We start from the raw sequence: 24592 nt of genomic DNA, 5'->3' as shown, positions 1-24592 counted from the left end.
TCCCTAGTCTTTCCGTCTCTCTGATTGTTTTGGTTGCTCCATCCTCCTGATGGATGAGAATGGATCACTGAATCACACGCTGAATCACACATATCAGAAATAAATGGATATTTCCTCCGCTCTGTTCCCCCCTGCCTCCCTTTTCCTCTGAGGAACCCCTTGTGCTGCTTACAGGTGGTCAACCCCCCCCCCCCTTTTTAGGGTGCGTGAGATAGGGTGCATTGGGTAAAGCGCCATTAACTTGGATCAGGATAACCCAAGGCCGATTCGGGCGTGCCCATCCTTTACATGTACGGATTATCCCAATTATCGCACAATGCCTTTGCCACTGGAAGCTTTCCTCACGTGGCACGGGGCCACCGGAGGCAGCTGGGCCCAGGCCCAGGAGAACATGCTGCCCGCCACACCCTCTGCCTGGGCAGCTGCCCACACCAAGCCTCCGGTGAAACCACAGCCGCACCTTCTCACACAGCAAAGAAAACGCAAAATATTTTTAGCTGCCGGTGTGTCATTTGCCGTTGGGACTCCTGCGTCGCAGCATGTTGGGCTGGATGACCCTTGGCTTCCCTGCTTAAACTGCTTATTCCATGTATCATTTGCCGAAACTTCTTTGACGACAACACAATATTCAAGGGAGATTTGGGGCCTGTTTTGTGACCCTGTGACACACGCACAGAGGGCACTTGAGGGCAGCCACCCTCGCCAAGGTCCCGTCGGGAGAGCGGTGGCTATTGGTGCCCAGTGCAAGAGGCTAGCAGACCCTTTTGGGGGTGATGTCCGAGCCCCATGGCAGGCAGCGACAACCCTGAGCCGGTTGTATGTAGGAAATCAGGCCAGGAGATGGGGAGGGGGCCGACTGAGGTTTTGGGCGCAGCGCCTGAACATAGAGAGTTGCAGCACATGGAAACGCCGTTTACCTTCCCGCCGGAGTGGTACCTATTTATCTACTTGCACTTGGACGTGCTTTCAAACTGCTAGGTTGGCAGGAGCAGGGACTGAGAAACGGGAGCTCACCCCGTCGCGGGGATTCGAACCGCCAACCTTCTGATCGGCAAGTCCTAGGCTCTGTGGCTTAACCCACAGCGCCACCCGCATGTCCCTGAACCTGGGACACCCTTCTGCATGCCAAGCAGCTCTCCACCACTGACCTCCTTCCCCCCCCCCAAATGTACCAGCCGCCAAAAATAGGAGAGGATGAAATTTGCAAACTCAGAAGGGGAAAGAAACTGGGTTGGGCTCTCTTTTGGCAAACATCTTTTTTGCAAAACAAAATAAATACATCTCTTTTTTTGCGCGCGCGGGGGGGTGGGGTGCGTTCTCTCTTCCAAGTCAAATTCCAGGGCGGCCCCTCCCTCCCCGCTCCCCTCCAGCCTTTGGTGGAAGGGGGGGGTTGAGGCTGCTTGCCTCCCTCCCTGCCTGGCTCTGCCGCGGTGAATAATCGCACCCAAAATGTCTGCAGCGCAGGGCGAGAGCAAGCCCGGGCGTGAATCGGATCCGCCTGCCGGCCGACCCCCCACCTCCAGCCGCCGCGGTGCCCTGGAGACAGGCGGATCCGATTCCCAGAGAGAGAGAATCAGGGAGGAGAGGAAAAGGGGAGACGGAAAGCAGGCAGACCGTCCCCTCGAAAATGGGGGCATCTTGGCAAGGACCCCCCAAAAAGCGGCAAGAAAAACGCAGAGCAGCAGTTTCCCACGCAGATGTAGGAGGCGCGTTGGACGGCTTTGGGGAGGGGGGACCCCCATTCCTCCGCCCAGTCCCCGCCTGGCAAAGTTTGGGGGAGTTTTTTTTTGGGGGGTGAAGGACCCGCGCCCCCCAAACCCTTGGCCGCCCCCACCTAAAGGAGACTTTTCGACCCCGGCTGGGCGCTTAGAGGGAAAAGTTTGCCAAAGTTTGGCCAAGTTTGCCAAAGTTTAGCCAAGTTTCCCAAAGTTTAGCCAAGTTTGCCCAAGTTTGCCAAACTTTGCCCCCGTCCCCTCGCCCTCCGCGGACCGACCTGGGGCTGAACAGGCGCTGCTGGTGCTTCTCCCGGGGGGGCTCCGGCCACCGCCGTCGCCGTCGGGGCTCTTCTTGGGACTGATCCGCCGCCGCCGTGCGCCCCACGCCTCTTCCCGGGAACAGGTCGGGCTCCCCGCCCGCTGCCTCCGCCCACCGCGGCTTCCCTTGGCCGTCTAACAGGTAGGACAGCTCCGGAGCGGCTCCTGCTGCATTCTGGGACTGGTAGTCCTGCCCTGAACCGGATTATTAGGGCCGTTCACACGCACAAAGAATTGCATTTTGTGGTTTTTTGGATTTTGTGGCATGGATATGTTTGCGTGCAAGTGTTGCTCACGAAAGGTATCCAATTTTCCTTTTTTTCTTTGCTGCTTTTCTTGGTCTCTAAATATTGTTGAACAATGGGTGGATGATTGTGTTTATATGCATATGTTTGAAATTTGTCTCTTTTTAATATTCTTGTATTATTTAATAAAATTAATAAAAATTAAAACACACACACACGGTCCCGCGACAGGGCGCGGTGGGATCCGATTGGAGGCCCGCCGGCGCCCTGGGGGACCGACGCTGCAGGGAGACCTCTGAGCATGGGCAGAGTGCCCAGGCTGTCCCCGCAAGCCCTTCCCCTCTCTTTTTTTTCTGGGGGGACGAATCTGAAGTCGCTCCGGCTGCTGATCCGTCGGGGGGTGGAGGGCGCTTATTTTAAGGTGTGGATAGGGGGGTACAACGCACCCCACCCCATGGGTTTTAATGTTCTATTTTAATCTTGTTTTTAAAGTTGTATTTTAATCAACTTGTTTTTATTATTGATTGTTAGCCGCCCTGAGCCCAGTCTTGGTTGGGGAGGGTGGGGTATAAATAAAATTGTATTATTATTATTATTATTGGAAACACTGTGCCTTCTTTCAATTGCATTCCCTGTTGTTGTTTTTTCATTCTGATTCGCCCTGGATTCCCTGGAGGGAGGGAGGGGGGCAAAAGTACTTTGCCCATGCTCAGAGGCCACATCACTGTCTCTGATGAACTGGCCCGTGGAGGGCAGGCGGGGTGGGGGCCAGCTAAAACAACCAAGAGGAGGATCGGGAAAGAGAAAAGGTGACTGCAGCCCACCTGGGACATCTCCAGCTGGAGGGGGGGAGAAGACTACAACTCCCAGCATCCCCCGCGCCCGCCGGGTGACACATGTCTTTGGAATGCCAGCCGCTGCCAGCCTTTTTCTCGGGCTCCAAAACCGGTCCAGAGAGCCGGGAGTCGCCCTCAGGAGTCAGCAGCGCCTCTCCCCGAAAGCAGAAAAGTAGCAGTCAAGCCCGGAGCGGTTCCTGCCCTTGCCAGCCTGGCATTTCTCTCCCCTGCTGAAGATTAAGAAGTCCAACACCAGATTCATAGAATCCTAGAGTTGGAAGAGACCACAAGGGCCATCGAGTCCAACCCCCTGCCAAGCAGGAAACACCATCAGAGCACTCCTGACATATGGTTGTCAAGCCTCTGCTTAAAGACCTCCAAAGGAGGAGACTCCACCACACTCCCAGGCAGCAAATTCCACTGTCAAACAGCTCTTACTGTCAGGAAGTTCTTCCTAATGTTTAGGTGGAATCTTCTTTCTTGTAGTTTGGATCCATTGCTCCGTGTCCGCTTCTCTGGAGCAGCAGAAAACAACCTTTCTCCCTCCTCTATGTGACATCCTTTTATATATTTGAACATGGCTATCATATCACCCCTTAACCTCCTCTTCTCCAGGCTAAACATGCCCAGCTCCCTTAGCCGTTCCTCATAAGGCATCGTTTCCAGGCCTTGGACCATTTTGGTTGCCCTCCTCTGGACACGTTCCGGTTTGTCAGTGTCCTTCTTGAACTGTGGTGCCCAGAACTGGACACAGTACTCCAGGTGAGGTCTGACCAGAGCAGAATACAGTGGCACTATTACTTCCCTTGATCTAGATGCTATACTCCTATTGATTCCCTCCAGGGCTTCCTCTCCACCTTGGAAAAAACTCCATCCTTAATAAGAGGGTGGCTGATTTGGAAGGGCTCCCCCAGGGTCATCTAGTCCAACCGACTGCAATGTAGAAATCACTGCTGAAGAATCCCTGGCACCCAACCTCTGTTTAAAGACGGCCAAGGGAGTTGGTGCCACTGCTGAATGTCTCTTACCATCAGAAAGTTCTTCCTGATGTTCAGTCGGAATCTCCTCTCTTGTAACTTGAAGCCCTGGGTTCGAGTCCTACCCTCCAGAGCAGGAGAAAACAAGCTTCCTCCATCTACCATGTGACAGCCCTTGAGATATTTGAAGATGGCTATCATATCATATTGACTATGCAAGCCTTTGACTGCGTTGACCACAGCAAACTGGCCAGTGGCGTAGCGTGGGTTGTCAGCACCCGGGGCAAGGCAAGTAATTTGCGCCCCCTAACCCCTAACCTGCCGCCGCTGCCAGCTTCTTCTTGCTGCTGCCTGGTCTGGTCTGGTGTGGTTCTCTCCCACGCTCAGCGCTGCGCTGGGCGGCCACTGCACTGTCCCTCCCCCAGATAGTCCCTCGCTCTATCTCCGCACCGCACGCCTGGCACCCACCCCCTCCACAGTGGGCGGCAACCCGGCGGCTCGGATCGGATTCGCACAGCCAGCACTGCAGTGAGAGAGAGTGAGTGAGCCAGGTAGGGGCAGAGAGCTGCGAGTGCGAGCAACCCCCCCAGATGTTGCGCCCGGTGCGGCCGGCCCCCCCTGCACCCCCCACGCTACGCCACTGACTACGGCAAGTTCTTAAAGAAATGGGAGTGCCTGATCACCTCATCTGTCTCCTGAGAAATCTCTATGTGGGACAAGAAGCTACAGTTAGAACTGGATACGGAACAACTGATTGGTTCAAAATTGGGAAAGGAGTACAACAAGGCTGTATATTGCCTCCCTGCTTATTTAACTTATATGCAGAATTCATCATGCGAAAAGCTGGGCTGGATGAATCCCTAGCCAGAATTAAGATTGCCAGAAGAGTTCAACATCCCTCAGACCATGTGGTGGGCTGGACTATATTTTTTTGGGGGGGGGGGTGAACGAATTCCTATGCCCCACAAATAACCCAGAGATGCATTTTAAATAAAAGGACACATTCTACTCATGTAAAAACATGCTGATTCCTGGACCGTCCGCGAGCCGGATTGAGAAGGCGATTGGGCTGGACCCGGCCCCTGGACCTTAGCTTGCCTACCCCTGTCCTAGTGTGACGCTCTAGCCACTATACCACACTGTCTCTTAATCAGCAAATTTCCCTCCACTGCACCCGCAAAAAGTGCCTGGGAACTTTTTTGAAATTCTCTCTTTTTTTAAAATGGCGCTTAAGAAAAAATAAATCTTTAAGCTGTCTATAGAAAAATGTCTGGTGACCTTTCTATTGAATGCAGTCAAAGCAAAGCATATGGCCTTTTCAGCTGAAAACGGTTCCTTGTGCTTATGTCCCATTGAAATCAAACCTTTTAAAAGAATTTAGCTGCGGCATTAATGCTTTTTAATATATATATATATATTTTTAAATCCCGAAATCCAACGACGTCCACAATTTGAAACACTTGCCAAAAAAAGGGGGGGAAATATCTGTTTACAAATAAGACTACTCATGTGCATTTTTGTAAAGCAAACACCAGCAGGGCGAGAATTTATTTGGCCATAATTGAGGAGAGGCGAGTGAATCACTGTCGGACTCTTGTAAATTTAACATCCCCAAAGAGGAAACAGATAAAACACACCTTTACAACCATCTCACTCAATCAGAACATAAAAAGCCACATGTCTGAAACCACAAAAGCAACCACTGTGTCACAGATCTTTCCCTCAGAAACAGATAAAAATTTTAATAGTGGTTTGATCGCCAGAATTTACATAGAACCAGGAAGGAAGTCAGCACCCATGTCTCATTCTGCCTTCTTAAACTGATTCCCACCTCCCAATAAAAACTGAAAGACACAACGCACAAACACAAACCCTATCAATTTGTTTAATCTCTGCAGTCATAAGAACCTGGTCTTGCAGGTCCTAATCTGACACTCTCACCACTACACCAGGCTGCCTCTTAATCAGGAAATGCCTCCCAACCCTCGAAAAGTGCCTGGGAACTTTTTCACTTTACAATTAAGACTATCCGTTTGCATTTTTGTAAAGCAAACACCAGCAGGGAGAGAGATTTTATTTGGCCATAATTGGGAGTGAGCCGAATGAATCACAGTCGGACTCTTGAAGATTTAACAGTCCAGAAAAGGAAGCAGATAAAACTCACCTTTACAACCAGCTCACTCGATCGGAACATCAAAACCACATGCCGGAAACCACAAAATCTATCCCTTTGTGACATATCTTTCCCATAGACACGGATATAATTTTTGCAAGTGATTTGATCTCCAGGATTTAAAGGTAAAGGTAAAGGACCCCTGACCATTAGGTCCAGTTGTGGCCGACTCTGGGGTTGCGGTGCTCATCTCGCTTTATTGGCCGAGGGAGCCGGCATACAGCTTCCGGGTCATGTGGCCAGCAGGACTAAGCCACTTCTGGCGAGCCAGAGCAGCGCATGGAAACGCCGTTTACCTTCCCGCCGGAGCAATACCTATTTATCTACTTGCACTTTGACGTGCTTTTGAACTGCTAGGTTGGCAGGAGCAGGGACCGAGCAACGGGAGCTCACCCCGTCATTGCGGGATTCGAACCGCTGACCTTCTGATCGGCAAGTCCTAGGCTCTGTGGTTTAACCCGCAGCGCCACCCGCGTCTAGGATTTATATAGAGCCAGAAAGGAAGCAAACATCCCAGTCTCGTTTTGCTTCCTCAATCTATTTCCCAACTCCCAGTAAAGGTTGAAAGACACAGCGCATGCACAAACCCTTTCAGTTTGTTTAAGCTCTGCAGTCCTAAGGCCATAAGATCAGGCCGGCATCCTGTTTCAGGCCAGGATCCTGTTCTCCCAGTGGCTGACAAGGTGTTCGAATGGGAAGCTTAGAAGCAGGATCTGACCACAAAAAACGCTCTCCCCTCCTGGTATTCAGAACTAATGCCTCTGTCTGTAGAGGCGGGGCATAGCCGTTGTGGCTCTAAGCCACTGATAGTCACGGGTAAGTCTTATCCTTTGCAATCCCGCTTATCAAATTGAAATCAAACCACCGCACAGAAGTTGCAGGTGGTGTTTTAGGTGGTAGATCTGTTCTTAGCCATCTACAGAGCATGCATGCAAATATATAATCTCTCTTTCGTCCATGCAGGTGGGTGTGTCTTTTAAAGTGGTTTGTGGCCATAATAACCAAAAGGGTACCAGTGCCACACCTAGGTTTACCGCCGACTTTCCGTCTACACTTCAGGATCTCCTGGCGCAGGATTCCTACCCTCTCGGGGCCTAGTTTTAAAAAGTACTATTCTCTTCCCCAGAGCATCCCTGGCAGTAGGGTTAAGGAAAGCAACAGCTCCATCTGTTGGTGCTTAAAAAGAAACACGCAGCAGACTTCAATGCAGTTTAGCGCTGTACAATTAACTCCAAGGCACTTCAAAAGGCAGGCTTCTCGGCAGTGCGGAAGGAAAGGCTCTGTGGTGTTTCGTCGAGGAAATGAAGGAGGCGTGAGTGGCCAGTGGCTAAAAAGAAATATCAATGAGGTGGGCTTCAATGCCCTTCAGCGCTGCTCAAGTAATTCTAACGCACTTGGAAGGCTGACTTGCAAGATGAGAGGCTAATGAAGACATAAACTGAAATATATGGTATAATAATAATAATAGTGGAAAGAGTGTCATTGCACATGTGCAGAGTGCCTTTCCCTCACCACCGCTGAGTAGCCAAAGCTGACTCCCACTTATCTGGGGTTTGAAGTGCCTTGATTTCAGTCAGCCCATATAACATCTCCTGTTTTCAAAAATAAGCACTAGGTTTTTCCTTGATGGCGGGGTATGGAAAACACTGTTTTAAAAACACAAGATTTGCAAAAAGCTGCAGCTTCTTTCGTGCTAGGAGTGCACGGAAGCCAATGCAACGTCCTCTGGGTGGACACACAAACACTTCCACACATACAGCCACATGCAAGACGCATGCCTGGACCAGACGTGTGTTTCAGACCTACGAACGATGCGTCATAAATAAAAGAGGGAGGGAGGCAATGATGGGGTGGAGGGCAGGAATGCTTTGCAAAAGGCCCTTTTTTAGTGCAGAAACAGAACATGCCTTGTCGGGTCATCAGAAGAAGGGGGAAACACGTAGGCACGCCACCGTCCGGCCACCCCAACATGGTGCTCTCTTTGGAGTTCTGAGTTCGAAACAGCTGGCGGGGACCAGATCAGGGAAGTCTGTAAGAGATATCTGGGGACCAGTCAGGGAGCAGGACTCTTTAATGGATAGTCAGCAGACGTCTGCCCCACCCCTCTGCAGATGGAGGGTCTCCCGATCCCATCAGCGTCCAGAAAAGGGCAGCCCCTGACCCCAGCCCCCACGGAGGGCAGCCCCCAGACTGGGCCTTACAGGGATTTTTCTGTCCGCCATTCTTGCATGGGCAGCTGAGAACGAGACAGCCCTGCCTGCGTCCGGACTTCAGACAGGAATGTCTCTCTCGGACAGGGGCAAATTCTTGGCTTCTTCTTGGTCTCTGTGCTGGGCCTCTGGTCTCCCCGCACCGGGGAGTTTGCAGCTGCTGAAATAAAACCACATGCAACAGGTTTGGGGGGTGATGCTGGTGAAATAAAAAAATTAAGGTCTTATATATATATATAAAATATATATAATGAATGTTCATAAATGTACCAAGCAAACACGTACATAAAGATATAAACCACATGTCTGAAGCAGCACAGGGAAACAGCCCTGAAACCATTTTGACTCCCAAACTGACCAAATGATTTCTCTTGCAAGGTCAAGGAAAATGGAAAAGCTTCCCCCTTGTCTTTTCCTTCACAAATCCTGTCTTAAGGGTATGTCTGTGTATGAATAGGGTGAGCGTGTGACCTGGCTCAGGAGCTAAGTATTTATCATTACAAAAGACTGGCCAGGCTCCCCAGGGTATCCAATCAAGTGAGCATTAACAGGTAACCTGCCAGACAGGAGGTAAACAACGCCCTCAGATTTCTGCTGTAGACCGCCTTTTCTGTGATGTAGGTATGATGTTTCTGGAGGTAGTCTTGGACTCCAGGGTGGGCACACCTTGGTTCTGGGTCCTCCTTTTTCCTGCGTGTGAAGGGGGCACCCTGTTGCAACAGTTCAATAAAGATCAGGCTTACTAGCTGCTTTGCTTCTCAATATTCTCTGGTTGGCCTCTGTTCTTTTCTCCGACCGATGGAGAACCTGCAAAGGACTCTGTAAGGGCTCTTGTGTCCCCCATAAGGGAAGAAGGGCAGATTTTCGTTTATTACAATGGAAAGGTCTGAAGGTGCCAGTCCCCAGCAGACCTGCTGACTTTACAGAATTCTGCACTGCAGGAGAGGAGAATTGGGCAGATAAAGGGCTGATTTAAATAGGAAGGTACCTTATGGTGCTCCTTACTCCAGGGCTGAAGCAACAGCGGCACCTACATGCAGCCCAGGACATTGCTAACCCTATCGTAACATTGCCCTCTCTCCCTCCATCCATCCTGAAGCCAGAGGGGGGTTATGCTCTGGCCCCCACCCACCATCTAGAGCAGTGTTTCCCAACCGGTGTTCCGCGGCACAATAGTGTGCCGCGAGACGTTGCCTGGTCTGCCGTGGGAGGGAGGCGGGCGAGGCGGGCGGCGAGAGGCGGGGCGGCGGCGGCGAGGAGAGGCCGCCCAGCGCGGGGCTCTCGCCGTCTGCCTGCCTGGCTGCCTGCGTGGCGCTGACGTCACGGGGCTGTAACGTGCCCCACATAGGCACACGCGGGGCGGCGAGCGAGCTCCCTCCCACATCCCATCGCCGCTCGCTTCTGCCGGCCTACTGAGCTGTCGCAGGCGGAAGGCCTGCGCATGCACGAGGTTTTCGCGCCTTCGGGATTGCCTTCACGCCTTCCTCCTCCAGGGTCCTTGAGAGCGCGGGAAGCGGCAGCGCGAGACCGGCGTTGAGCCTGGTAGGTATTGCGCTTGCCAAGGCAGTCATTTGGGAAATGAAAACTTGCAAAGCAAGCAACCAGTTCAATCTGAAGTACGTGTATGCTTAATATCCTGTATCTGAAACCTGTTCTGCCCCCTCCCCCACACTTGGTGCCATTTTCATCTACACATGCAGCAGAGTAAGTTGACCCAGAATAGTATCAATTCAGATGGCAGATGGGAGAATGACAGTGCTGAATGCTTTCCCATGTAGAACAGTCCCTGCAAATAAAAACCTAGCATATTTGGAAGAGGGATGCTAGCCTAACCATTACCATCTATGCTGTTACTATTTTTTTATTTTTTTTTACATGAGTAAAAAGTGACCTTTCCCCATCTGGCATGGTGGTGTGCCTCGAGATTTTTTTCATGAAACAAGTGTGCCTTTGCCCAAAAAAGGTTGGGAAACACTGATCTAGAGAACTAAGGGGTGCTGGTCGGGTGTGAAATATGCTAGTAAAAGCACGGTGCCCCTCCAAATCAGACTGCACTGCTCTGAGTATGTAACTTCAAGCATTGGCAACTGAGCTCGCTACTTTTCCTCTGCCCTCCCCATTCCTCTTTCCTCTTGCGTCTTTTCGATCGAGAGCCTGCAGGCAAGGCTTGCCTGACCTTTCAATCTCCTAGGACACCTGAGAAGCTTTACAAGTAAGGAATAATGTTATGAAACCACCAGGGTCAGAGCGTTGGTCCATCTAACCATGTCGTCTACTCTGGCTGGCAGCCGCTCTCAGTCTTTCCCTTCACGTTCTCCCAATGGACCTTTGTTTTTAATTTGGAAATGCCAGGCTTTTGCATTAAATGTAGGCAATCTCTCCCCCCGCCAATTAGCTAAGGCCTCTTTCCTCTTGTTGCCAACTGCCATGCAGACACCATGCTCTCGTGTACCTACAGTGGTGTAAAAGGCGTTAGGCTTGGCTCCCGGGGTCTCCTCTTGGCCCCAATCCGGTGGCTCCTGGGGAAAGGAGAGACAGGTAAATCTTTCTAATCTTTTTTGGCAATTTTATTTATTTATTAACGTTCTTATGTAGATTCTTATGCTGTAAGTCACGAAATTAAAAGATGCCTGCTTCTTGGGAGAAAAGCAATGACAAACCTAGACAGCATCTTAAAAAGCAGAGAAACCACCTTGCTGACAAAGGTCCGTATAGTTCAAGCTATGGTTTTCCCAGTAGTGATGTATGGAAGTTAGAGCTGGACCATAAAGAAGGCTGATCGCCGAAGAATGGATGCTTTTGAATTCTGGTGCTGGAGGAGACTCTTGAGAGTCCCATGGACTGCAAGAAGATCAAACCTCTCCATTCTGAAGGAAATCAGCCCTGAGTGCTCACTGGAAGGACAGATCCTGAAGCTGAGGCTCCAAGACTTTGGCCACCTTGTGAGAAGAGAAGACTCCCTGGAAAAGACCCTGATGTTGGGAAAGATGGAGGGCACAAGGAGAAGGGGATGACAGAGGACGAGATGGTGGGACAGTGTTCTCGAAGCTACCAGCATGAGTTTGACCAAACTGCGGGAGGCAGTGGAAGACAGGAGGAGTGCCTGGCGTGCTCTGGTCCAGGGGGTCACGAAGAGGCGGACATGACTAAACGACTAAACAACAACAAATGATGTGAGTCAAGGGCCCCGCCTGCTAGGCTGCTCCCTAAAATATCACTGGTTTGCTCATTTCTATATCAATTACTTTGGTGAAATACATATTTTGTTATGTACAAATGGCTTTAGATTCCTATTAAGTCCATAAATTACCATATAGCATATATTCAACCCAAAAAAACAGTGGCCATTTGTTGTGGACAAAGTACAGCTGGACATATAAAGGGCCCCATTACCTTCAGGAGCTGAGGGCCTCATCAAACCTAAATCTGGCCCTGGGCAGGAAGGTAGCCTTGGCAACACCTGAGCTCAGAGATCTGCTCTGCTTCCCAATGGCCACAGTCAAGGTGCTGCTATTAATATATAAAGCCCTGGACAATTTGGGACCAGTTCACCTGTGAGATCACCTTATCCCAAGTACCTCCCTCTCAACCGCTTTGATCTATGGAAGTGGCCCTGTTCCATCTGCCACATAAGACTCCATTCCACATTTCTAAAGAAGTAAATATTTTAGTGTGGCAGCACCTGCACTCTGGCACCAGGCAAGCAGGTGTTGATGCATGTTTTCATTGTTTATTTTATCTTCCGAATGTTTTGAAGAGTTTTCATGGTTAGTTCTGCTGTTCTGGCCATTCCCTCGCTGCGAGAAGCCAAGTTACAGGGAACCAGGCAGAGGGCCTTCTCGGTGGTGGCGCCCGCCCTGTGGAACGCCCTCCCACCAGATGTCAAAGAGAAGAACAACTACCAGACTTTTCGAAGACATCTGAAGGCAGCCCTGTTTCGGGAAGCTTTTAATGTTTAATAGGTTACACTATTTTAATATTCCGTTGGAAGCTGCCCACAGTGGCTGGGGAAGCCCAGCCAGATGGGCGGGGTATAAATAAAATAGTAGTAGTAGTAGTAGTAGTAGTAGTAAACTGCTTTTTCTTTTCTTTTTTTACAATCAAGTGGTATCTTCATCTTATGAAATAAGTATATACATACACGATGCCCACATCCATCCCTTTACCATTTACCTCTCGCCTTTCAAACGTTTCCGCCGAGGCCTGGAAAAAGAGGAAAACATATATTTACACTCTAGGTAACAAGCGAAAGGGGATGGATTGGTTGAAGCTGATCTGGTGTGTGTGTCCCTCCCGTAGAAAAAGCACCCAGTCCGGCGTCCTGTTTTCGAAGTGGCCAAATATCCCTAAGAACCTAGGAATGCAGATAGACTGCCGCTGGAGCTGGAGGTTCCACAGGGACCGAAGAAGAGCCGGAATGCAGGATCAGGCCAATGGCCCAACTAGTCCAGCGTCCTCCATGAATTTGTCTCTTCCTCTTCTAAAGCCATCCAAGCGGGTGGCCATCCCTGCTTCCTGTGGCAGTGAGTTCCACGGTCTAACTCTCTGCTGTCACACAGGAGGAGCCCTTTCCTATATCTGTCCTGAATTTCCAGCTTCATTTTATGTCCATGAGTTCTAGTCTTATGAGAGAGGGAGACGAGAAATTGCCACTTTCTCCATGCCACACATGCAAAAGATGATCTAAGTGTGATTTGACGAATGATCTTATGAATATCTACATGAGTTTGGAAGGCAGAATAGCCTGGTGTGGGTACAAAACCCAATCCTTTCTCAATAATAATAATAATAATAATAATAATAATAATAATAATAATTTATTTATATCCTGCCCTCCCCAGCCGAAGCCGGGCTCAGAGCAGCTAACAACAGTAAAATAATACAACATTCTAAAATCAGTTCATTATAAAATCAGTTCAAATCGAATTAATGGCAACCATTGGGCTAGAGTTCTGTTTGGATTACCGAAGGAGGGGGTCAGACTGTGCCTTGGCCAAAGGCCTGGTGGAACAGCTCCGTCTTGCAGGCCCTGCGGAAAGATGTCAAGTCCTGCACAGCCCTAGTCTCTTGTGACAGAGCGTTCCACCAGGCCGGGGCCAGTACTGAAAAGGCCCTGGCTCTGGTTGAGACCAGCCTAACCTCCCTGTGGCCCGGGACCTCCAAGATGTTTTTGTTTGAAGACGATAAGGTCCTCTGTGGGACATACCAGGAGAGGCAGTCCCGTAGGTACGAGGGTCCTAGGCTGTATAGGGCTTTAATATACTTAATTCTGCTCTAGTTAAATTATGAGAAGACAAATTGACAACGAGTGATTCTGTTGAAATCCTTTTCTCCTGTGAGGACATGTCATCTGGCCCTTGCGAAAACCCGGACAGCGCCTACTGGATCTAAGCTGCAACTCCCTATCTCTCTCCATGTCACTGTGACTGGAGGCACTAATGGAATCACAGTCACTAGGGAAATCACGTGGCGTATTACCACCAGCACATCTTCTGGTTTGTTTTTATCATTGTCACTGAACCACCAATATACGTTGTTGTGAGCATAATCATTTTTGTCCCCGTTGAATTTCTGCGCTTTCAATTACCTGACCTCCTCCGTGAAGGTCTATAGATCCTTCTCTACATTCTGCATCAATTTGTCCACTTCCTGAGTTTTTAGTTGAGCTTTCAGATTATCCGATACCATACTTATTTATAAACTTTGACCATATCCCTCCTTCCTCTTCTTTTCCCCTGAACTAAAGAGTCCCAAATGCACATTTTCTAAAATTCAGGGAATGGGTGGATGTGGGAGAGAGCGAGAGGAAACACTCTGCACGTGCTCAGGGGCACTTTTACAAGTGCACCGTACATTATAGGGATGAGCTGTGGTTTGGGAAATAGGTTCTGGGGTGCAGCGAGAATGAGCTGTGGTGTGAAAGTGAACACTTTATGCCACCCCCCGACATCCAGCTGTAGACCCTCCCCGCCAAACCTCCCAGCTGGCTCCTGCCTGGCCTTCGTCTCACCTGCAGGAGCAGCGGGTGTGCTCCACGAACTTCATTTCTTCCTGCTGAGTCGTGCCCAAGATGGGGCTCACTCGGACCACCTGCCAAGGGGGAAGGGGGACACGTCACCTTCCGCCACCTGCACCCACTCCAGCTCCCGTCCTCCCCAGGCACCTGCCCCACTAGATGGCAGAGACCATAGCTGTCAACTTACAGATTTGAAAATAAGGGACCAGCAGCCTCGGAAATAAGGGATCAGCAGCCAAAATAAGGGATTTTCAGAGCACAAGTATGTTCAGCTTCTGAGCCCCTCCGAGCCAAAGGCAGAAAGTCCAGCCAGCAGCCCAACGAAGCCTCAAGTGGTGGTTCCCACAGCGCAGCAACCCGGCAAAGGGGATGCAGCAAGGGAAACCACCGTCACCTCTCCGCTGGGAAGCGCTGAGCAAAGGCGAGTCCCCAGGCAAGGCGGCTGATTTGATTGGCACAAGGCATGCAAGCTCCACCCCCCCAGTCGTTCTTAGACTCCTTATTGGGTGAGCAACGCAGCCAAGCAACACAGTTGGAGCCTCCCTCCTCCCTGGCCGGCAGGGAGGGAGGGAGAGGAGCTGCTTCCTTTGAAACCCGGGAAATTTAAGGGACATCATCAATCCGGGACAGCAGCGGGACACGGCGCTGGGATAAAGGAGTTTCCCGCCAAATAAGGGACGGTTGACAGCTATGGCGGAGACAGTGTGCTGGGGCAGACTGAACTTTGGGCCTCATCCAGCCAGACATACCCTCGCGTGCCTGCTAGGCGTCTCGCCAAATCCTGGGTCAGATCCAATGTTAGTCATACGGATTCGACCCATTGGCATCTGTCAGGGGTTCAGGAGCAGAGGCACAGGAAAGGGAGGAAACAGAGAGCGAGGGGGAGGAGTCCGAGGAAAAGATGAGTGATGACGACGACCCGAGATCTCCGAGTCTTTCCAGTGAATCGGAAGATTCACAGAAAGGAGCGCCAGTGGTCAGAGCAAGCGGGGCGCCTAGGGGGACACCCCAGGAAGAAGGGACAAAAGGGGACTCAGAGAGCAGCAGTTGGAAATCGGGGCCAGCTTCCCCACCAGAGCGCAGTAGGGAGGAGGGGTCCCAGGTATCGGGATCCGGCGGCTCGCCGCAAGCGGGAGGGTATGAGTCAGGATTGGCCACACCTCCATCGGGGAGCGAGGAAACGGTCAAGAGGAAGGTTGAAGGTTGGGCGCGCGCGCCAAGTTCAAATGCACAGGAAGGCGGCACAGTAAACAGCCCGGAAAGGGAGCCAGGTCCTAAAGCCCGCCGCAAGGAGACAGAACGGTCCGGGGGGTCAGCGTCAGAAGAGTCCCGGAAGGAAGAGACCACGGGGGGCAGAGGGACCCAGAGAAGAACGGTCAGGCGGAAAAGGTGGAGTAAGGCTAGGGTATTAAGTTGGTGTACAGGAGGCGGGGACTCAGACGGAGCTTCGCCGGTCTAGCTTCTAAGACGTAGGGCTGCACGCTGCAGCTTGGAAATGGAAACTGTAACTCAATAAAGACTTTTATAAAGTGAACGCTGGCTAGCGTGATCCTCTGTGAGCTAGGATCTGGAAGCAGCTCTGACAGCATCCATCGTGGAATCACAGAATTGGAAGGGGCAACCAAGGGTCATCTAGTTTAACCCCCTGCAATGCAGAAATCTCTACTAAAGCATTCATGACTGATAGCCGTCCAGCCACTGCTTAAAAACCTCCAGTCAAGGAGAATCCATCACCTTCCGAGGTGTTGAACAGCTCTTTACCGTCTTGCCTAAGGTTTAGTCGGAATCTCCCGTCTTTTATCTCGAAGCTCAGGGTTCGAGTCCTACCTTCTGGAGCAGGAGAAAACAAGCTAGTTCCATGTGATGAAAATGACGTATAGATGGTATATTACACCGGTGAAACTGGCTAAAATGTATAAAACAAGTAATAATGTTGGAAATGTAAAGAAAAGGAAGGAACTTTTTATCAGATGTGTTGGGAATGTAAAAAAGTGAAAAAAAATGATATATAATGAGATGAAAAAGATGTTGAAATATACATTTATTAAGAAATCAGAAGCATTTTTACTTGACATTGTAGGAGATGAAATTAATAGACAGGATTGTAAGTTGTTTTTATATGCAGTGACGGCAGCAAGAATATTATTGGCACAAAAATGGAAGCAAGAAGAATTACCGACGATAGAAGAATGGCAGATGAAATTGATGGACTATGCAGAATTGGACAAATTAACTGGAAGGATTCGAAACCTACAGGATCAGAGATTCTTAGAAGATTGGAGTAAATATATGAATTGTTTGAAAAGTAATAGTAATGAACAGATTACGCTAGTAGGATCGCAAGAAGTTTTGTAAGCAGAACTATATGAAATATTGCAAGAAAGACTATGAAAGAATAATTAGATGATGGCAATTAAGAATAACAGAAATGCAGAATAAGTGAAAAAAGGCGGAAAATCATCAGAGGTGTTGACGGAGGTCTAAAACGATGTATAAGATAAGAAGATATGTGATTGTTGGAAATGATATGTTTTTTAAAAACACACACACACACACACACACACACACACACGTTCCCTCTTCCATATGCAAAGGTGGCTATCATATCACCTTTCAGTTTCCTCTTTTCCAGGCTCAGCTACCTCAACCGTTCTTTGCAAGACTTGGGAGCTTCATCTGCCATGAGTTTTTTAGTTGTGATCCCTACATTGACTGGGGGTTCGGCCACATGACCCCCAGGGGACCCTTCCAACCCTCCAGTACTATGAGCATTAAATGTGCCTCTGGTTTTACATGTAATGAAGGAACTATAAAGAGTGACTAGTGGGGTGCCACAGGGTTCTGTCTTGGGCCCGGTCTTATTCAACATCTTTATCAACGACTTGGATGATGGACTCAAGGGCATCCTGATCAAATTTGCAGATGACACCAAACTGGGAGGGGTGGCTAACACCCCAGAGGACAGGATCACACTTCAAAACGACCTTGACAAATTAGAGAACTGGGCAAAAACAAACAAGATGAATTTTAACAGGGAGAAATGTAAAGTATTGCACTTGGGCAAAAAAAATGAGAGGCACAAATACAAGATGGGGGACACCTGGCTTGAGAGCAGTACATGTGAAAAGGATCTAGGAGTCTTGGCTCACCACAAACTTGACATGAGCCAACAGTGTGACGCGGCAGCTAAAAAAGCCAATGCAATTCTGGGCTGCATCAATAGGAGTATAGCATCTAGATCAAGGGAAGTAATAGTGCCACTGTATTCTGCTCTGGTCAGACCTCACCTGGAGTACTGTGTCCAGTTCTGGGCACCACAATTCAAGAAGGACACTGACAAACTGGAACGTGTCCAGAGGAGGGCAACCAAAATGGTCAAAGGCCTGGAAACGATGCCTTATGAGGAACGGCTAAGGGAGCTGGGCATGTTTAGCCTGGAGAAGAGGAGGTTAAGGGGTGATATGATAGCCATGTTCAAACATATAAAAGGATGTCACATAGAGGAGGGAGAAAGGTTGTTTTCTGCTGCTCCAGAGAAGCAGACACGGAGCAATGGATCCAAACTACAAGAAAGAAGATTCCACCTAAACATTAGGAAGAACTTCCTGACAGTAAGAGCTGTTTGACAGTGGAATTTGCTGCCAAGGAGTGTGGTGGAGTCTCCTACTTTGGAGGTCTTTAAGCAGAGGCTTGACAACCATATGTCAGGAGTGCTCTGATGGTGTTTCCTGCTTGGCAGGGGGTTGGACTCGATGGCCCTTGTGGTCTCTTCCAACTCTGTGATTCTATGATTCTATTCTATGAGTCTGGGACCCTGAGCAGACCCCAGTTTCTGCAATAAGTGGAGTGAGGTTGAGGGAACACCACCAGAGCTTTGCAAGGTGATGACGTTAAGGAAGGGCTAAAGTTGCGATTCCTGCTTTGCAGTGGGTTGAGCTGGATGACCTTTGGGGGTCCCTTTGAACTCTACAGTTCCGTGATGCCTCTGTGGTTCTAGGACCCAGGGCAGCAGCCCTTTCCCCACCGGCGCACCTGCAAGTCGATGGTCCGAGTCTCCACTGCGATGCACTCCAGGCTCTCGTCTCCACAGCAACCGGCACATCTCCAGAGGGGGACGCAGGGGGGCTTGAAGATGTGCTCAGCCTCATGGGGGAATTCACTCAGGATGTCCACCAGGGTCTCCCGGGCTCGGCAGTAGCTGCGGCTCCAGACCTCCTCAAAGGGCACCACTGCAGAACATATAGCCAATATCTATATGAAGCTTCTGGGAGAGATCATCAGGCGGTTTGGGCTGGGTGTCCATCAATATGTGGATGATACCCAGCTCTACCTCTCTCTTAAATCAGAACCAGTGAAGGTCCTGTGTGAGTGTCTGGAGGCAGTTGGGGGATGGATGGCGGCTAACAGATTGAGGTTTAATCCTGACAAGACAGAAGGACTGTTTTGGGGGGACAGGAGGCGGGCGGGTGTGGAGGACTCCCTGGTCCTGAATGGGGCAACTGTGCCCCTGAAGGACCAGGTGCGCAGCCTGGGAGTCATTCTGGACTCTCAGCTGTCCATGGAGGTGCAGGTCAATTGTGTCCAGGGTAGCTGTTTATCAGCTCCATCTGGTACGCAGGATGAGACCCTCCCTGCCCGCAGACTGTCTTGCCAGAGTGGTGCATGCTCTGGTTATCTCCCGCTTGGACTACTGCAATGCGCTCTATGTGGGGCTACATTTGAAGGTGACCCGGAAACTGCAATTAATCCAGAATGTGGCAGCTAGACTGGGGACTGGGAGAGGTGTGCCTGGAGTGCAGTGGCCAAGTCATCTCTGTCCGAACAAAACACTCTTTGCCACTGGGTGCAAACTTTGCAGTTCGGAAGGTTGTGGCTTTTCCACGTGGGGAAGGCAGTGAGTTTTTCAGAAAGGGGAAGGTGGGAACAAGAAACTCACCTCCTGCTGGCTGCTCAGAAGTCAACACTGGCTGTAAGTGAATGGAGGACCAGTTAGAAAGGAGCACCCTTGGGTGGGGTCTGCGATAGTACACTGAGGTCCTGCTCCGAGGGCCTTCTGGCGGTTCCCTCCCTGCGAGAAGTGAAGCTACAGAGAACCAGGCAGAGGGCCTTCTCGGTAGTGGCACCCGCCCTTCCCTCCCTTCATTTGTCAAGGAAATAAACAACTACAGTGGCACCTGGGTTCTCAAACGCCTTGATACTCAAATGACTTGGAACCCAAACACTGCAAACCTGGAGGTAAGTGTTCTGGTTTGCGGACCTTTGTCGGAAGCCAAACGTGCTCCCTTTTGAGTGTTATGCTTCCAATTTGAGTGCTACGCTGAGGTCTGTCTGTTTTTGCTATTTTGCATTTTTGTTTTTGGTTTTGTGACTGTGTGAAACCCAATTCAGCTACAAATTGATGGATCGCGTGACTGCAGTACATTGTTTATTGTTTTCATTTTATGGATCAGTGGTCTCGTTAGATAGTAAAATTCATGTTAAATTGCTGGTATAGGGGTTGTTTTTAAAAGTCTGGAACAGATTAATCCGTTTTGCATTACTTTCTATAGGAAAGCACACCTTGGTTTTGGAACACTTTGGTTTTGGAACAGACTTTTGGAATGGATTAAGTTTGAGAACCAAGGGACCACTGTGCATGACTTTTAGAAGACACCTAAAGGCAGCCCTGTGTAGGGAAGTTTTTAATGTTTGATGCTTTATTCTCGGTAGACCTTATTTCTAAAGCAGTTCTTTTAAAACTATCTAGAAGCTGCCGTACCAGGGATAGCCACTAGATGGCGGTCCACCGCTACAAGACAATTAAAAGTTAGCTTCAGCCCAAGTGAATCAATCGGCTGTTTTTCGGGGCCAAAAATTATTGTCTATAATCATTTTATGCATTTTAGTATTCCATAAAATTAATACACCGTTTAATTGTATAAAAAAAGAGATCGACAGCAGTTTACAAAAAAAACCCCCAGTGAAATTAGCAATAAGAAGAACTGACGGCAATAATTCTTTCAAAAAGTTGAACAGGCTAAAAACAGATTAAAACTCGCACCAGCTTTCTAAATATCTGGGCAAAACGGCGTTAATTCATTTATTTACAGGCTACAGCTCGTCTCGCCATGCTTTTGAACGTGCGCATGTCCACGTGCAGAGAGAGTCTTGCCCTGGAATTCCTTAAATAAATTAATAGTTACAGATAGGTAGCCGTGTTGGTCTGCCATAGTCAAAACAAAAAAAATTCCTTCCAGTAGCACCTTAAAGACCAACTAAGTTAGTTCTTGGTATGAGCTTTCGTGTGCATGCACACTTCTTCAGATACACTGAAACCCCCTGCCTTTTCCTGTAAGACCTTTTGCAGTCGTTAAGAGTCGTCAACAGGCTCATCTCAGCTACCTGCCAATCTCCCATTCCCACCACCCTTCTGAGTAATACCCCTCCCCACCTTCTCACTATATAGAAGGATCTGGCAACTTCTGTTTCAGTGTATCTGAAGAAGTGTGCATGCACACGAAAGCTCATACCAAGAACTAACTTAGTTGGTCTTTAAGGTGCTACTGGAAGGAATTTTTTTTGTTATAAATTAATAGCTTTGCCTAGTGGTTAGAATCCCCCACCGTGTCGCTGCCTCTCAGCCTAAAATACCTCGCGGGGTTGTTGTGGGGATTAAATGAGGACGGGAGGGATGCAGGCGGAGCTCCTGGGAGAAACAGGTGGGACAGAAATATGGTAAAAAAATAACAATAAATAAATATATTTTTTAAGGCAAAGACCTTCTCCTTTTCTCAGGCTTCCGAATCAATTCGAGCTGTTTTGCCTCCGCTGGGTTTGCTGGTTTCTCTGCCGCCTCTAGGGATATTACTGGGGCGCGGCGGTGTGCCATTTCCCCCCCCCTACTTTTAATTTGGCTTATTTGGCTGTCGCATAGACGATGGAGCGCATCCAGTAGCGTAGCGTGGGTTGTCAGCACCCGGGGCAAGGCAAGTAATTTGCGCCCCCTAACCCGTGGATTTGCGCCCCCTAACCCTAACCCCCAGATGTTGCGCCGGGTGCCGCCGGCCCCCCCTTCACCCCCCACGCTACGCCACTGAGCGCATCTCGTTTCGGCCGATCCAGAGGACAGGACCCAAACCAAACAAGAAAGGGCGAATTCAAGCTCAACACGAGAAATACCCTCTGGACGGGACAGGCGCAGAGCTGCCCTTCGCTGGAGGCTCATAAGTAGAAGCGGTAAAATTAATCATGTCTAATAAATACAAAAAACGTTCGCCAATGAACGCCCGCCGGGTTGATACGGAGAAGAAATCTGTGCCCCTGCTGCCAAAAAAAACCCCGCTTTGCAAGGACCGCGGCGCGCTCTGCCTGGAACAGAAATAGTTTCTTGCCTCCTTCCAAACTCTCTGCACCCCCAGATGCATTTTTTAAAAATACGCAAGGCCGGATAGTTCAGGGGAATTTAACACCCGTCTCCCGCTGGCTCTGCCCACGGCAACAGCGAGGCGAGGCTTCGTTGGACACATGGCAAGACCTTCGTGCTGGGAAGAAAGTTGGTCTTTTTCTTCCCTTTTCCACTTTTTGAAGAGGGCCTGCAGGAGCCCCGAGCCCTGGAAGAGACCCCCGCGCCTTTCCCTCCTCCTCCAGACCCCACCCGGTGCCACCCGGAGGCTCTTTTTACCTGAGCGCACAAGAGGGCGATTGCCACCAGGTACCCAGGGACTGGCATCCTCTTCCTCCTGGATCTGCTCGAGGAGCGGCCGATGGGTGCTGGGGCAGCGAGGTCCAGGTTCGCCCAGCTCCGGAGTCAGCAGAGGGGGGCATCAGCCAAGCCGGAGCGTGGCAAGCGGGTGGCACGGACCGGGCGCTCCATGGATGGCAGCGGAGAGGGAGACCCTTCTTCTGACCCGCTTCTCCTGGAAGTTGGAAGCAAATAAGAGGATGGACGAAATGAGGGAGGGAGAGGCTGGGGGGGGGGCTGGGGGGCGGCAGGAAGGGGCAGAGGGAAGCGGGATCAGGGCATGTCCTGGAGAGAAGGAAATAAAGTTGGAGCTCCACCCCAGCTGGAAAAAGGAGGGGCTCTCAAAGGCAGGCTGCCCCCCCCCGTCGAAGCTCCAGCTGGAGCCTCTCCAGGGCTTTGTCTGTGCTCAGGGCACCGGGGGTGAGGCTGGGGGGGTGGCAACTTGGCAGAGGCTAGGGAAGGATCCCTGCGCCCTGGCACGGGCAGCGGCGCCTGCGTGCGTCTTGGCGCACGGACACGGGGCGCTCCTGTGGCCGCGCAGGTGGAAGAGTCTTGTGGCATCTGAAAGGAGGGCGGTGCCAGTGTTGTGCGATGGTCAGAGTGGGGGTTCGCAAAGTGGGCCGTGGCGCCCCCTGGGGGCGGGGGCTGGATTAGCCGAGTGGCGCTGGAAGTGGTGATTTAAGAACCCTGCTTTGCTGTTGTTGTTGTTTAGTCGTTTAGTCGTGTCCGGCTCTTCGTGACCCCCTGGACCAGAGCACGCCAGGCACTCCTGTCCTCCACTGCCTCCCACAGTTTGGTCAAAACTCATGTTAGCAGCTTCAAGAACACTGTCCCACCATCTCGTCCTCTGTCGTCCCCTTCTCCTTGTGCCCTCCATCTTTCCCAACATCAGGGTCTTTTCCAAGGAGTCTTCTCTTCTCCTGAGGTGGCCAAAGTCTTGGAGCCTCAGCTTCAGGATCTGTCCTTCCAGTGAGCACTCAGGGCTGATTTCCTTCAGAATGGAGAGGTTTGATCTTCTTGCAGTCCATGGGACTCTCAAGAGTCTCCTCCAGCACCATAATCCAAAAGCATCCATTCTTTGGCGATCAGCCTTCTTGATGGTCCAGCTCTCACTTCCATACATCACTACTGGGAAAACCATAGCTTGAACTATACGGACCTTTGTCGGCAAGGTGATGTCTCTGCTTTTTAAGATGCTGTCTAGGTTTGCCATCGCCTTTCTCCCAAGAAACAGGCGTCTTTTAATTTCGTGGCTGCTGTCACCATCTGCAGTGATCATGGAGCCCCAGAAAGTAAAATCTCTCACTGCCTCCATTTCTTCCCCTTGTATTTTCCAGGATTTGATGGGAAGAACCCTGCTGACGCGGCTTTATTAAGACAGACTTGTGGAAACGGGTTATCACTTCATCAAGGCCACCCATTGCATTGGGAATGTGCTGAGCAGCCAGTTAGTCCCCAATAATGTGGAATGCTAAGACTCTTGCTAAATGACTGTCAGATTTTGAAAGGCGGGAGCCGCTCGACTGAGTTCATCTGTGCTGTTGAATTAATTAAACTACATAGTTTAGATTGGAATCCGAATAAAGATGCAATTAATCTTCCCTGCTTTGAATTTTATTGGGCTATTTTCTTGCTCAGTGGGTCGTGGAATCTGCTATTTTGAATAATGCTTTTTATAGGGTGGGTGGGGTTCTGGGGCATGAATTTATGGAAGCGAAGGGATGTCTGAGTTTGGGAGCCACTGCAATAATAATAATAATAATAATAATAATAATAATAATAATAATAATAATTTTTTTTACCCCGCTTATCTGGCTGGGTTTCCCCAGCCACTCTGGGCGGCTTCCAACAGAATATTAAAATACAATAGTATATTAAACATTAAAAGCTTCCCTACACAGGGCTGCCTTCAGATGTCTTCTAAAAGTCTGGTAGTTGTTCTTCTCTTTGACATCTGGTGGGAGGGCGTTCCACAGGGCGGGTGCCACCACCGAGAAGGCCCTCTGCCTGGTTCCCTGTAACTTGGCTTCTCGCAGTGAGGGAACCGCCAGAAGGCCCTCAGCGCTGGACCTCAGTGTCTGGGCTGGATGATGGGGGTGGAGACGCTCCTTCAGGTCTACTGGGCCTTTGAGGCCATTTAGGGATTTAAAGGTCAGCACCAACACTTTGAACACTGCTTTAGCATGTAGGACTGAGACCTGTTGTGAGGATTAAATGAGGAGCAGGAGGAGAACCATGGGCACCACCTTGAGCTCCTTGGGGGAAAGGGGGAGATATAAATACAACAAATAAACAATAAGAAGAACACACTGAGTGGGAAAGAATACACTTATCTGATCCCTAGAATGTCATCCTGAATTGCATGGGTATCTAAATCCATAT

General features: G+C 50.0%; 2 protein-coding genes and 1 long non-coding RNA gene across 7 annotated transcripts in view; 1 reads left to right on the top strand and 2 right to left on the bottom strand.

Moving 5' to 3' along the window:
* The window catches only part of PPP1R13L (protein phosphatase 1 regulatory subunit 13 like), a 226349-nt gene extending 224221 nt beyond the window's left edge, over positions 1-2128 (bottom strand). The window contains exon 1 of the mRNA XM_082231021.1: positions 1994-2128. The gene's annotated coding sequence lies outside the window, so the exon portion shown is untranslated. The remainder of the gene's footprint in view (positions 1-1993) is intronic.
* LOC309537024 lies at positions 1104-23811 on the top strand. 2 transcript variants are annotated; one of them, XR_014221765.1, is made up of 2 exons: positions 1104-1699; positions 23548-23811. It is a non-coding gene; the product is annotated as an uncharacterized lncRNA (long non-coding RNA). The 2 variants fall into 2 exon arrangements; XR_014221766.1 differs by lacking the exon at positions 1104-1699 and adding an exon at positions 21571-22180.
* LOC309536958 (snake venom vascular endothelial growth factor toxin HF-like) overlaps positions 5507-24592 on the bottom strand; it is a 51911-nt gene continuing 32825 nt past the window's right edge. For 2 of the 4 annotated variants that reach the window (XM_082231379.1, XM_082231378.1), the window contains exons 2-8: positions 22151-22385; positions 19427-19457; positions 18523-18719; positions 14485-14564; positions 12648-12677; positions 10931-10993; positions 8318-8673 (exon numbers count right to left, since the gene is read on the bottom strand). In XM_082231379.1, coding sequence (XP_082087505.1) covers positions 8535-8673; positions 10931-10993; positions 12648-12677; positions 14485-14564; positions 18523-18719; positions 19427-19457; positions 22151-22198 — 588 coding nt within the window. In that variant the 5' untranslated portion in view covers positions 22199-22385 and the 3' untranslated portion in view covers positions 8318-8534. Of the gene's footprint in view, positions 8674-10930; positions 10994-12647; positions 12678-14484; positions 14565-18522; positions 18720-19426; positions 19458-22150; positions 22893-24592 lie in introns of those variants that run through there. The other 2 variants (XM_082231377.1, XM_082231380.1) reach the window with 2 other exon arrangements.

This window comes from Podarcis vaucheri, assembly GCF_965113315.1.
Source record: "Podarcis vaucheri genome assembly, chromosome: 7".
Classification (NCBI taxonomy): domain Eukaryota; kingdom Metazoa; phylum Chordata; class Lepidosauria; order Squamata; family Lacertidae; genus Podarcis; species Podarcis vaucheri.
This window is presented reverse-complemented; position numbering and strand designations above follow the sequence as displayed.